Here is a 13,521-nt window from a genome sequence, read left to right on the forward strand (position 1 = left end):
AATATGTGGGCTTCCAATATAAGCCCTTGGATCAATCTAACGGGCATAACAAGAAGAAAATCAAAGCCCCAAACCAAGACAGGGAAGAACACAACATAAACGAATTTGCCCCACAAGCAAAAGAACAACAAAATCCAAGACGCCTGAACATAATCATCTTCATAAACCCAAAAAATTTTGAGAATCCATGTTTGTGTTATTTATCATTCTAATAATTCCACCAGGAAAAGGACTTTCAGGAAGCGTTTGTAGTCCAACGGTTAGGATAATTGCCTTCCAAGCAATAGACCCGGGTTCGACTCCCGGCAGACGCATTTTATAATTTTGCCTTTTGTTTTGATATCCCAGCCCACTCTAGAGGGCCCAAATTCATTCCCATTATGGTATTGGGCTACTCTTTTGTTTAGCGTACCCACATTTCTGTTGGGCCCCTTCTTTAGCCCTATGTGTAAATGGAAGCCCATTCTAGAAAATTTAATGCATGAATAAGAAAGTTCTCTCGATGTATTTTGAGGCCAAAACTTGAATTCACAATGAAGACTTGGAAGCCCAGTCCAAAAAATAGCCTGTTTGACTGTTTTCTTGGATCTTAGGCCTCCTGGTGGAATAGTGGGCCAGGGTTTGAATTATGCTAATTATGGGCCAGCATGGCCCATCTTGCTAAATTTGCTCCCATAACTAAGGACTATACACTTTTTTAAACCGACAACGATACTATATAAATTTGTCTTTTGAACCGTCTATATGTACCTAAAGTCACGCCATCAGATCCATCCAAACTGAAGTTTCTCATTTGGTGATTTCAAAACCTCAAGTCACATCATTATACTATACAAATTTGTCTTTTGAACAATAGATATGTACCTAGGGCTCACCATTTGGCCATCGGGCCTAGGCCCGGCCCCGGCCTGAGCCCGGCTAGGGCCCGCGGGCCAAAGCTAGGCCCGGCCCGAACGTAGACCGGGCCTGGGCAGCCCGGCCCTACCCCTTGGGCGGGCTTGGGCTCCATTTTTAGGGCCGGGCCCGGCCCCAACCCGAAGCCCGATACTCGGGCCAATTTTGGCCCTGTCCGAGCCCGAGCCCGAGCCCGACCCAAGCCCGACATTATTTATTTTTATATGTATATAATATGTATATATTTATTTATATATATATATATACACACACACATATATATACATACACAGACATTGCACAGACAACATACACAGACAGTGCATGCACTGTCTGCACATATATACATACATATATATATGTGATATATAATATATATATATGTATGTATATATATGTATATATAATATATAATATATATATATATGTGTATATATATATATATTATTGCAATGTATGTGTATATATACACATAATACGTATATATTTCACCCTCTATAAAATATTGTTCAATTGTATAAAAATTAAAGTACAATTATGGCATTAATCAATTGTAAGCAGGGATGACAATTTGTCCCCGCCCCGATCCGACCCGCCCCTCTCGAATTTAATCTTGAAAACCCTAAAGGCCCTAAACTCTAAATCCCAAAACCCTAAAGGCCCTAAACCCTAAACCCTAAAGACCCTAAACCTTAAATGCCCTAAACCCTAAATATCTTAAATCCTAAACCCTAAACCTAAGCACTAACCCTAAAGCCATAATATGACCATTTACTCATAAATATTGATAAAATCTTGAGACCCTAAGATTTTATATAATAAGTACAAAATTAAACTATTTATGTGTATAATATAAAATTTAAAATCAATACTCATTAAGTAAAACTAAAATTATTTAATTGTGTTAAAAGTATAACAGGTGGTATGTAAAGATAATAATTTAATTAGTTGACAAGTATAACATGAAAGTAGTTTTGGCTTGTTGGTTAGTTCATTACTCTTCTATCTAAAAGTCCCGAGTTCGAATCCTATGATGAACAATTTAATTTTATAATTTTCAAAGAGAATGAATAGTGAGGGGCCGTGAGAGCCCGCCCCGAGGCCCGAACTTTATGGGCCCAGACCTCATATTCTCAATTTGGCCCGACCCAAGTCCGACCTGAGGCCCGAAGAACTAAACCGGGCTTGGGCCCAAAAAATAGGGTCGGGCCGGGCCGGGCCGGCCCTGCCGATGCCGAGCCCTATATGTACCTCAAGTCACGCCATCATATCCACGCAAACTCAAGTCTAATGTTTCCCACTTGGTGACTTCAAAACCTCAAGTCACATCATTAGATCTGTGCAAACAGTAGTTTCCCACATGGTGACTTCAAAACATCATTAGATCTGTGCAAACGGACTTCAAAATTTTCGGTTCATACGATTTGACCTAGAGAAATTCACCAACTAGACTATTACTCATGTAGTTTCCCACATGGTGACTTCAAAACCTCCGGTTCATACGATCTGACCTAGAGAAAATTCCCACAGTATAGTATAGGGTTATACTTTTGAATGTCCATTAATGGCTCTAGTGTGCACCTTCCTGTATAAATCTTGCAGATGATTGCTTCTATCGACTGTCCAAACGGAAGTTTCCCACATGGTGACTTCAAAACCTCCGGTTCATACGATTTGACCTAGAGAAATTCACCAACTAAACTATTACTCATGTGGTTAACTAAGAAGTAAAACATATCCTTTTCTTATCAGCTAAGCACCACCACAATTAGAAATGATTAATAAAATCATTCAAATGACAAATCTAACCCCGACATCATATTTCCACGCACTAATTTGGAGAATGGTTTAAAGGTCAATATGGTCATTGCAGAAAATCCCCCTGGAAACCCAACGCCGTGTATGTTCAACTTTTGGTAAAGCGAAGCCGATAGCAGTCTCTTCCGTTTCCACCTCGCTCCGAAACAAAAGAAAGGTCAAGATATTTTCTGAAATCAAAGGATAAATAAAAAGAAAAGGAAAGTGAGATCTTCTGGTAAATCTTGAAAGCTCCATCTCTCCCCAACGAACTCCTACTGTTGTTGTTGTTGTTTGTTCGGAAGTAGGAGGCGACAATGGCCGGGTATAGGGCGGATGATGACTACGATTACCTCTTCAAGGTGGTCCTAATCGGCGATTCCGGTGTTGGCAAGTCCAACCTGCTTTCCAGGTTTACTCGCAACGAGTTCAGCCTCGAGTCCAAGTCCACAATCGGTGTTGAGTTCGCTACTCGCAGCTTGAACGTTGATGGCAAGGTTATCAAGGCCCAGATTTGGGACACTGCTGGTCAAGAAAGGTTAGCCACATTTTTCTATTTAAATAATTTACTTTAAATCTTTGTGATCTGGGTAGGTTCTAGCTCTTTGGAGATTGTAACGACTTCTTTAAGTTCTTGACTATTATGTAATTTGGGTGATTCTTAGTTTTATGATCTGGGTAACGCTTGCTTGTTCCTTCGTAGTTTTCAGGCGTTTTTCGAGATCTATGGGTTTTCTTGACTTTTTCGTTAGTTCCAGGGCTTTGAACTTTAGTTGTTTGGTTGATGATAGGTAGATGGAAGAATATTTTAGGGTCTGTTGGTGTTTGATTTCCCATCAAATTTTGCCTTAGGGATTCTACTTTCACCCTAAGCGGTTTGATTGATAAAACAGTTTGGAGGTTTGGAAGATTTTTAGAAGATTTTCTTTCCCTTATTAGCAAATTTATTTACCCAAGAGAACTTGTAGATCTGCAGGGGTTGCAACTTTCTCCATTTTGTATGATTTCCTTGATAATGTTTTAGAACTGATATTCTAAAGCTTTGCATTTTGGTTAGATTACTGTATTTTGCTTCCTACTATTGTGGTTGCATTTGTGTATGGCTTCCTCTTGGTATATAGCCTTATTTTTCTTTGGGTAGGCTGAATTTTGTTTCATAGAGTGACGTATTGAGCAACTTTATTAGGACAAACGAGCATATGGTCCAGTGGTAGAGTTGCAATGAGGCAACACAGAGGTCATAGGTTTAATTCCTCTAAAGAGTCTCTCCACATATTATGTGAGGATAAGGTTTGCATATATACTGCATGTCTCCGACTCCGACCTCGCGCACCTTGGAGTATTGTGTACGGGAGTTGTTTACCCACCTAGCAATTGTATTAAGAACTTTGTGAGATTGACTTCACCTTTGATGCTCTGTGTTGAGCTTACGTGCGTACTGATGTTAGAGGCTGTAATTTGAAATTCTGACAGGAATAGTGGGAATTTAGTCACACTATCAATAGTCCAATAGACCGTTAGTTGAGTTCGAGGAAATAGAAGGTGGGAGTTTTGAGTCTAATACTCTAATTGTGTGTTTCATTTTATTAATTCCAATTATCCTGTATCATGCTTTTGTATGGACAGAAAAATAAACTTATAGATTATCCAGGGCAGGAATTATTTTGGTTTTGAATCCTCCAATTTGTTCCCCCCCCCCCTCCCGCAAAATAAATTATTGTCTATACCTGTTATAGTGTTATATCATCAACATGCCTTGTTCACAACAGATTAAAATTTATGTATTTTGTTGGTTTCATAAATTTGTGTACATTGTGTACTTTAATTTCCCATGTGTTCATATGTGACTAGTTGAAGTTGCAATTGCCTCCTATTTAGTTCTTTCAAATAACATAAATGGTCTCGTTTTGATCCATGCATGAATGTGGAACTTGGTACCAAGGGACTTGATAATCACATACATTTCACCTCAAAACTCATAGTCGAAGGCTCGAAGTTGCAACTCAGTTCCTTGAAATAACTTATAACGTCTAGCTTGATCCATTCTGTGCATAAACGGGGAACTCGCTACATGCTAAGAATCCACATAATCGTGCATGGACTTACTCATTTAGGGTATCAGATTTCCTTTGACCAAGAATGAGCTGACATTTAACAGAAAGCAAAATGATTGATTACACTGGCCAACAGTCACTAGATGAATTTTTTTTGTTTTCTTTTCAAGAATGTGTGACGCTGAAAAGGTATACATATCTGTCCTACAGTGTTTTTTTGCTGATTTAGGGCTAAGAGAAGGTTTTGAAGCAAAACTATCAAATTCCAGGTTGGTGAAAAAACAGTGGCCACAAAGAGAAGATGGGTTTTTGTTGGATATTTAGTGTGAAAATTGGTAGTGAGTATTTGAAGTTGCATTTGAGGGAACAATAATAGAAAATTGCTTTAAGGTGAAAGATAGCAGCAAAAGCAGAACAGAAGGCAGATCAGGCTTTTCAGGACTTAGGAAGCGTTCCAAGTTCCTGTAGCAGTAAAGATGAAATGGGATAGACGAAAGTGGAGGAAGAAAATTCCTAGGCAGTGATACCTTGAAAACAATCAAATAGTCAACTCTTATTCTCAAAATAATTTTATTATGTTTGATCAAGGGTTGATTGTTGGAAAATGAACCTCTTGGCATGTGGGATTAGGTGAATTATATCAAAGCATGCTTTTGGATGTAATCCATTCAGATGACTCTGTTGGGGGTGGCACCTCTTAGTGCTCTTCTAAACATAAATTTCCCATTCAAAGGGAAAAAAGGAGTTGCAAACATAATAATGCATTTTGTTTCTTGTCTCATATTCTGAGCTGGACTTCTATCCGTAGTTTCTTGATTCTGGCAAGAGTGCCCCTTATTGATACACTCTAACCCTTGAGTTTTTGCATTTCCACTAATCAGCAGTCAGCAATCAGCACCATTACTGCCTTTGTATATACTCCCTCTACTTCTCAATCGTCTTTGTTGGATCATTTGGATGGAATGAGAAATCGCGCATGTGTGTGTGAGAGAGAGAGAGAGAGAGAGAGGACACTGAATAGGATTTTTTTGATGAATTTAATATGGTCATATGACTCTTGGTTCCATTGACATATGATTTCTGTGATGATTTCTTTGATATTTGGAGCTTTTGTCTGGTGGGATGCGTCTTTGCTTCGGTGGGCAGTTCATAGCTGTATTGATTGATGTATATGTGGCATTTAGCAAGCCTGAAAGCTTATCAGAGGTCTCCTCACGTCAGATCTCTTGTGCTGTTGTGAGGATGTTTGGATAATGGGGTCATGAGGAAGGTCTTGTTGAACGTTACGGTGATGTTTACCCATTACATTAGGCTTAAATGTTACCCTTTGTATAATCAAGTCCTGCATTTGTATGTCTCATTTACAAGTATCTTAAGTTGTTTTGGAAGACCTGTTTTCCCTTTTTTCCTGTTTCATTTTCATTTGAATGTATCTTTTGGGTTCATAGGTACCGTGCCATAACCAGTGCTTATTATCGAGGAGCTGTTGGCGCACTGCTTGTCTATGATGTTACTCGGCACTCCACATTTGAGAATGTTGAGAGATGGTTAAGGGAGCTGAGGGATCACACAGATCCCAACATTGTGGTCATGCTCATTGGTAATAAATCAGATCTTCGTCATCTAGTTGCCGTCTCAACCGAGGATGGAAAATCTTTTGCTGAGAGAGAGTCTCTCTACTTCATGGAAACTTCTGCTCTGGAAGCAACTAATGTGGACAGTGCATTTGCTGAACTGCTTACTCAGATATACCGTATCGTAAGCAAGAAGGCAATGGAGAGTGGTGAAGATGGAGCTGCTGCAGCTGTTCCATCGAAAGGAGAGAAAATAGACGTTAGTAAAGATGTTTCTGCAATGAAGAAAGGAGGGTGCTGCTCGAGCTAGAATTCTAGTCTAAATTTGATTCTTCATGAGATGTTGGGTGGTTTGTCTTGTTGTAACCCTTCCTATGTACCCCGTTGTTGTGTAAAATCTTCTCAAATATGCCTACAGTAGGAGATTGGCCATGATTGATCACTTTTTTACTTTCAAATGTTCTGTTAAAACTGTTGATTTAGACCAACAGAGAGGTTGACCAGGAATGCGATGTTACACTATTGCCTTCAATCATGCTAATGGCCTAGTTTGGTAAAGCTCTTTGAAAATAGCAAATATACTAGTAGAAATGGTGATAGCGGAAATGCTGGACAATTTTAGTAGCAGATATGTTGTCTGAATGTTGGATAGGTGTTTGGTTGAATTTTTGCTATTAACATTTGGGTTGTGTAGTATATTGGGACAAATTACGTGCAGGGGTATTTTGTATATTAGTTGTATATGTTGTATCCAAACATACAAATTAATTTATAAAATTAATATAATGAATTTAATTAAATTCAAGATAATAATAAATTATTAATTTAAATAAATTGAATTTATTTATTTAATGGAGTAGATATTCCGGCGCAACTTCCCCTTTCAATACGAGCAAGACGGTGATAGAGGTGAGAAACTCGAGTCTCGGAACTTTAGGGCAAGTCAGGATATATTTGGCATATCAGTAATTGATTGAGGATAAAATAGGAAAAAGCTGGTTAAAATTTGTGAAATTGTACAAAGGCCTAGCATTTTATAACTAGTATAAATGCTGCAAAAAAACCTATTGGAATCTGAGCCATGAAATTGTTGTTTGGATGACATGCAGCATTTATACTAGCAAGTAGTATAAATGCTCCCAAAGATTGTCGTCCAAACTGGGCCAATATGTCTGTGCATTAGGTTTTCACCAATTATCTTTTCTTTTCTTTTTTTATATAGCAACTGGAATTATATGTTTCTACATAATCCCAGCTTCTCTGGTTATCATATATAGCTGCTGATTAATATGAGCTGATCTATCAGTGTTGTGCTCATAAACATGTACGTGATCGAAAGGTACAACAATGGGTTGTTGGATGAGATTGTGAACTTGATCATGCTAATTCTTAGCGTAAGCGGGAGGTTGTGGGTGTTTTCAATTGGGTGTTGGACCCTTGTTCAGTTCAGCGTGTGCGAATGTTATCCTTAAAGCCCAATATGTTTATTAGTGTGGGTTCACACAATCTTTTGAGTACCCCTCGTCCGTGCTTTTAAAATTATGATTTTAGAAAAATGCTCGAGACTCTCAATTTATAACCCCATTAACAAATCCAATTTTTCTTTCAACGCATTTGGCCTTCCAAATGAAAATGATGAAAGAAGGTACGTACATGTAGACCCTGGAGTCCAACAATGTAATAAACAAACTGATAAACTAATACAGTTATTAATTAGTTAGTCCTCACTACTCCCTCTCCAACGGGTTTATATATCAATGGCCTTCAGGATGGCTGGACTGATGTCTCTCACTTGAAGAGCTTGATCATTAGCAGCAACAGCAATGGCTTCCATGGACAAGTAACAGTTACAAGACACCCTTGCTTGCATTACACAGAGTCCCATCTCTTCAAAGGCACCTAAGATTGCAACCAAGGTATGATCTCCTCTCTTTTCACAAGTCACCCTTATTGCAAATTCATTATTCCCAACCTTCTCCACTTCCACCTCCTTCAAAACAAAAATCAATGGAAATAAAAATGAGAAAAGTAATGAATTAATGTTGATGGAGGGAGAGAGAAAGGGAGAGAAAATAGTAGTCACCTTTCCATGGTTGAGTATGAGATTCTGGTTGCAATTAGGTTTAAGTATTCTTTCATCGTTTTTTCCAACTTGAGCTTGAGATCGTAAATGTAGAGAAGAGCATCCATGATGATGGAGAGTCTTGTCACCTTCACAAACAAAAAAGAAACAAAAGATAATGAGATGATATACATACATACATACATATATATACATGTTATATGTTGTGTTGATAGATATTACAGATTTGGAGCCAGTGAGGGTTCTTAGAATGTGAAGCTTTCTTCGGAACAATTTTCTCTTTTGCTGCTTACAAACCATCTCTCTCTCTCTCTCTCTGTATGAAAGTGAGAATGTAAGTATATATCAAATGCTTATATATAGTTGGCATGGTCTTTTAATTTATATATAGCATGGAAAGTGGGAGGTCTTGAGGGGATAATGTATGTATTGGGATCTTGGATATCAAAGCTCTTATGCTTTTGTCTTATGTGGATTTGGGATATATACATACATATATATATATACATGGGAAGGGATGTGGGAATTGAGTCAGAAAGTGAGATTGTCAGAATGAGAATATATATAGATGGAGTGACGTTAGTGAGTTGCATCGCATTTGGTCAGTCTTCTTCAGTCTTCACGGGCTTCTTGTTTTGTTCCTCTATGTCTGGCCCATGCATGCCATCCCTGTCCTCCTGCACCCTAGTTTGCCTGCCTGCCGTAGGTCACATGCACTGAAACACCCTCTTACATTTTCTGTTTTATTCTTTATCTTTCTGACCACCAGCTATAGTGTGTCCCATTATATATGAAAAAACACACCTTGATTGAAATCTTTAAGAACAGTCATAGTCAAGCCTTGTTAAAATGTCCCAAAGCAATGTATTTCATAAGAGCAACCGTGATTTTTTGTTGGGGCATGTATAATCTATGATGATTTGTGTTTTGCTGATATGATTGTATTCGGAAGCACTACATGTCCATAATTTATGCATCCATAATGTGTCCATAATTAGGTGACATGGGAAAAATGTGAGGACCATAACTAGGTGACATCAGGAAAAGTGTGGAGACCATTTAGAGTTAACATGTCACCTAGATTATGGATAATTATGGACATCAAAATAATGGACACATATCATTTTGGGGTTGTATTAAGGGGATATGTTTTGCTGATGTGGTGGGCCAACAATGATGTAAATTTGTTAACTTTACTTTTTGTGTAATAGAGGTGAGACTAAGTATTAATTTTAGTGTAAAATGTGTGTGTGAGATGTAGAACCCACTTGTTAGAGCAAACATATGGACATGCCCACATCCATGCTGCAACAAAAATGGGCAAACAAATTTGTTCCATTAAGCTTCTTTTTTAACATGGATCATTAAAAAGACACTCCATGCCCTATTAAAAAATGACCATTGTAATTGCTCTTAAGTAAAGTTCCGTTGGCAAGAATAAAACTATGCATGTTTGATGTATTCATGAGAATTGAATAACTTAAAGTGAACAATATAATTGACGTAACTGAGATTTCTAACTGATGACAAAATCTGCCAATTTTACAACTTCTTTTATCATATTCTACTGAGTCACCCAAAAGTATATAGGGCTAAAAGGCCATGCTATGATGGAGGACAGGGATCTGCATTCCTCCTTAAATCACTCTTATTAGCATTGTTTGGTGTGTGCAAGGTAGCTAAGCTACCTACCTTATCTTTTTGTTTTATTCAGTGATATATATAAGTACTTTTCACATGTGAATCAATTACGCACTAACTTTATACACTTGTTTTTCAATCATAGATCCAATAGGTTCCACAATAAATGTGTTGTTCCCACTTTTGTTATGCATGATTATAGCCATCGGATTTTAAATTAGTGCCATTTGTCTACTTCATTGATGCCTGAAATATATTTCAGTATAATGAGGCCGATCATTGTAGTAGCCGAAACTCAATTGGGCTCACTAATCTCCAATACATGAGCCCAAGGTCAATATATTTAAGTAAGTCCATAAAGGTTTAAGGCTCTCAGCTTACTAACCCTGAAGATATGGGCTCAAGCCCAATACTTCTTCCTGTTTTGCAGGTCCATCAAGATCAGGGCTCATGACCCACCAATAGCCCATGTTATACATCAAGCAGCTTGACGCCATCAAATGTCATGACAACTTGCGTCATGTCTGCTGTCCACAACAAATGTCATACCAACCTGCAAGACTGACGTCCGCATACAACGGGATGTTATAGTTTGACAACCGTCCAACATTGCATCAATTAGCAATCTGCTAGCTGCTAGGTGCCATACCAACTTGTGACTTGTCCCCACTTACAGACCAGTTACAAAATGATTCTTCATGTATGAATGACATGACAGATCCGTCGTGATTCCACTTGACAGGTTTGATGACCTCTTGTTTGATGGTTCTTTTCTTATATTGTCAGTTAAAGCATGCATATGCATTTTCCGTAAATATACTTTCCTCCTATCTCCTTGTAATGCGTGGTAGGTCTATCGTCCGTCCAGGCTAGGGCACCTAGCCTGTCTAAATCTTTTCATTTTCACTACTTTATAAATCTTACTTTACTAATTTCCAAAGATCATTTTTACATGTGAAATGACCCACTTGGATGACCCTAAGTTCCAAGACATTACTTTAACTAAATAGTAACATGACACTTGTTACAAAGAAATCTATAAATAGCCCTAGCTTCTCAATCCTTGGAAAGGACATGCACAAATAAGTCTAAACACTTTATCACAATTCTCTGCCAAAATACTCAGCCCAAACACCATCCTTTGCCAGTTTCCATCCACGATACCTTCCTTCTTATTCCAATTACTGACTCGACCGTCGCAATCTCTTAGACCAGCACCCCACAGTCTGGTCTAAGAGCTTCTAACGGCTCTACTCTTTGAAGTACTACAGGAACAGAAGGTTGCAGATGGCCCTATGTCATCAAAAGTTGACTATTCAACGATTGTAGATTCAATATCTTCCCATCTATTTAGAACCAAGGGAAATGGAGCAACTGTATTAAAATGTAACGGCATCGTAAACTCGTAAATTTAAAATTAAAATAAGTGTAAAAGTACATGGCCATTATATATAGACAGAGATATTTGGTGACTTGGTGTCTTGTCAAAGGAAAAAAAAAATCCCCTCGAATTTCTCATGCATGATCTTCTTTAGAAAAATACAGAATCTACCTAAACACGCAGCCTCGATTTTGCGCATAAAGAAAGCAACAACGTAGTATTTAATTTGGTGGCTCTTGGTTGAATGAAAGGCAGGTTAATACGAAGAACATGCTTGGGGATCTTCCCTTCCATCTTGAAGCATCTTATATATTTTGCAGTTTCAACCTTTTTTGTTTTGGGTCTTGTAAATCCCAATCACCTTATCATGAATTGGGTCGCAACAAAAAGAAGTGTTTACAGTTGTAAAGCAATACCCTCAACTTTCTTACTTGACTCGTGGAGGTAAGATCATGATACCCTTTTTTTAATCGAGAATAACTTAACAGGCGTATCCGAACTAGTAGGGACTCCAGCCTTCTGCTACAATTCTCCTCAAAAAATAATGTTAAATCATGATTATTTTGTCCGTTTGAAAATGACATTCTCGTTCAAGAGTTAAGAATTAGTGTTGAGGGTTTAGAATTTGGGGAACAAAAAAGCTTTGGTTGGGATGATGAAGTTAACCGTGACAACTTTTTGCAAATATGAGAGGTCGCAAGTTCAACTACACGTCCAGCAGTTTCGGCGTTATTTCCTTCCATGGGTCAAAGACCCATGAGAGGTTCTTCCTACATGTGTTTCGCCTCAGTTTAAACTATAATTTAGGGGTTTAGGGTTTCGAATTCATGATTTTGAATTTTTTTCCAAAATCTATATTATATTCCAACATTATGAATACCAAAATACTAAAAAACACATTTTAATTTATGATTTAAGATAGTTTTGGGGAGAATTGTACAAAAAAATTGGAGCCCCCTATCCGGGCGTGCCCTTTGGATAGACTACCAAGGCCAAACTTGAGTTACACTAGGCATATGCAAACTTGCCAGACAAGTTAGTGGGGGCCGATACTCAGCGCAAACCACTTGAAAATAGCTGTGCCAGCTAGCTTAGAATCAAACTCTGGACCTCGGGTAAGATTCTTTACATCCTAAATTCGGGGAGATAACGAGGCCAAGTGGTTTTGAGAACCCATTACAAAAGGAAATGTAAAAGAGAAATTAAAAGATAAAGAGACTTTTGATTATTAATTGTAATAGAGAAAGAAAAACAAAATCTGCCTTGATATTTTATTCCAAAGCATATCCGGGATTTGTTTGATATACATATGTATCTATATATGCATGCATGATCATGAGAATTTGATTTATAGTTTTCTTCTGAAGATTTTGTTGATGAGGGGGGCTTGGTCTATAGAAGATGACGTAAAGTTTTTTAGAACTATTTATAAGTATCCAACAAAAAAAAAAGCAATCAAAATATATTCATATATTAATATGATGAGGAAGTCCTACAATTTATTTTTCAACTCCAAGAGCTCAAGTCTCTAAGACTCCAACAATATAAACAAAAAAATTGCTAAATAAAATCTTTATGATCGATCCCGTCGAGTTTTCATCTTCTGAAAATGTTCCATGATTGTTTCATTATCACTCAACCATTCATCACTCATTCAATTGCGCAATCTATTCTTGACAATATTTTTGCGCAATCTATTCTTGACTTATTAGGGCTTGTGAAAAGTGGTGCTTATTAGGATTTGTGGAGAGTTGGGCTTACTAGGGCTTTAGTTTGTATTAAAAGAAATGGACTTATATGTAGATTTGGGTATATTTAGTAAAAAAATTTCAAAAAGTGAGGGTGGGCTTGAGCCCACCCTAGGGCCTAGGCATGAAGTAGATCCGTCCCTGGTTGCGAGAGGAAGTGGTATTAGGAATAAAGTGATAAAGGGCTTGAACTACAAAACAAGCTAGGAAGGGATCGTTCCGCAGGATATGCTACTTCTAGTTTCTTATATATATATATATATATATAGGGTTAGTTGAAAGACATCAATACGGAATGTGACAAGCAATTTGAGTTGATTTCTTGAGTTGCAATTGCATTACTGGGCAA

At 37.8% G+C, this 13,521-nt stretch overlaps 1 protein-coding gene and 1 non-coding gene across 2 annotated transcripts; both read left to right on the top strand.

Annotated features, from left to right (window-relative positions):
• Positions 1-242: 242 nt before the first annotated feature.
• TRNAG-UCC lies at positions 243-314 on the top strand. Its single transcript has one exon. It is a non-coding gene; the product is annotated as a tRNA-Gly (tRNA).
• Positions 315-2,779: 2,465 nt separating this feature from the next.
• LOC120001612 (ras-related protein RABA1d) lies at positions 2,780-6,851 on the top strand. The gene is made up of 2 exons (XM_038850005.1): positions 2,780-3,229; positions 6,194-6,851. The coding sequence occupies exons 1-2, from the start codon at positions 3,009-3,011 to the stop codon at positions 6,627-6,629; spliced, it is 657 nt and encodes a 218-aa protein (XP_038705933.1). The 5' UTR covers positions 2,780-3,008; the 3' UTR covers positions 6,630-6,851.
• Positions 6,852-13,521: the final 6,670 nt, after the last annotated feature.

Source organism: Tripterygium wilfordii, chromosome 1, assembly GCF_013401445.1.
Source record: "Tripterygium wilfordii isolate XIE 37 chromosome 1, ASM1340144v1, whole genome shotgun sequence".
Lineage (NCBI taxonomy): Eukaryota > Viridiplantae > Streptophyta > Magnoliopsida > Celastrales > Celastraceae > Tripterygium > Tripterygium wilfordii.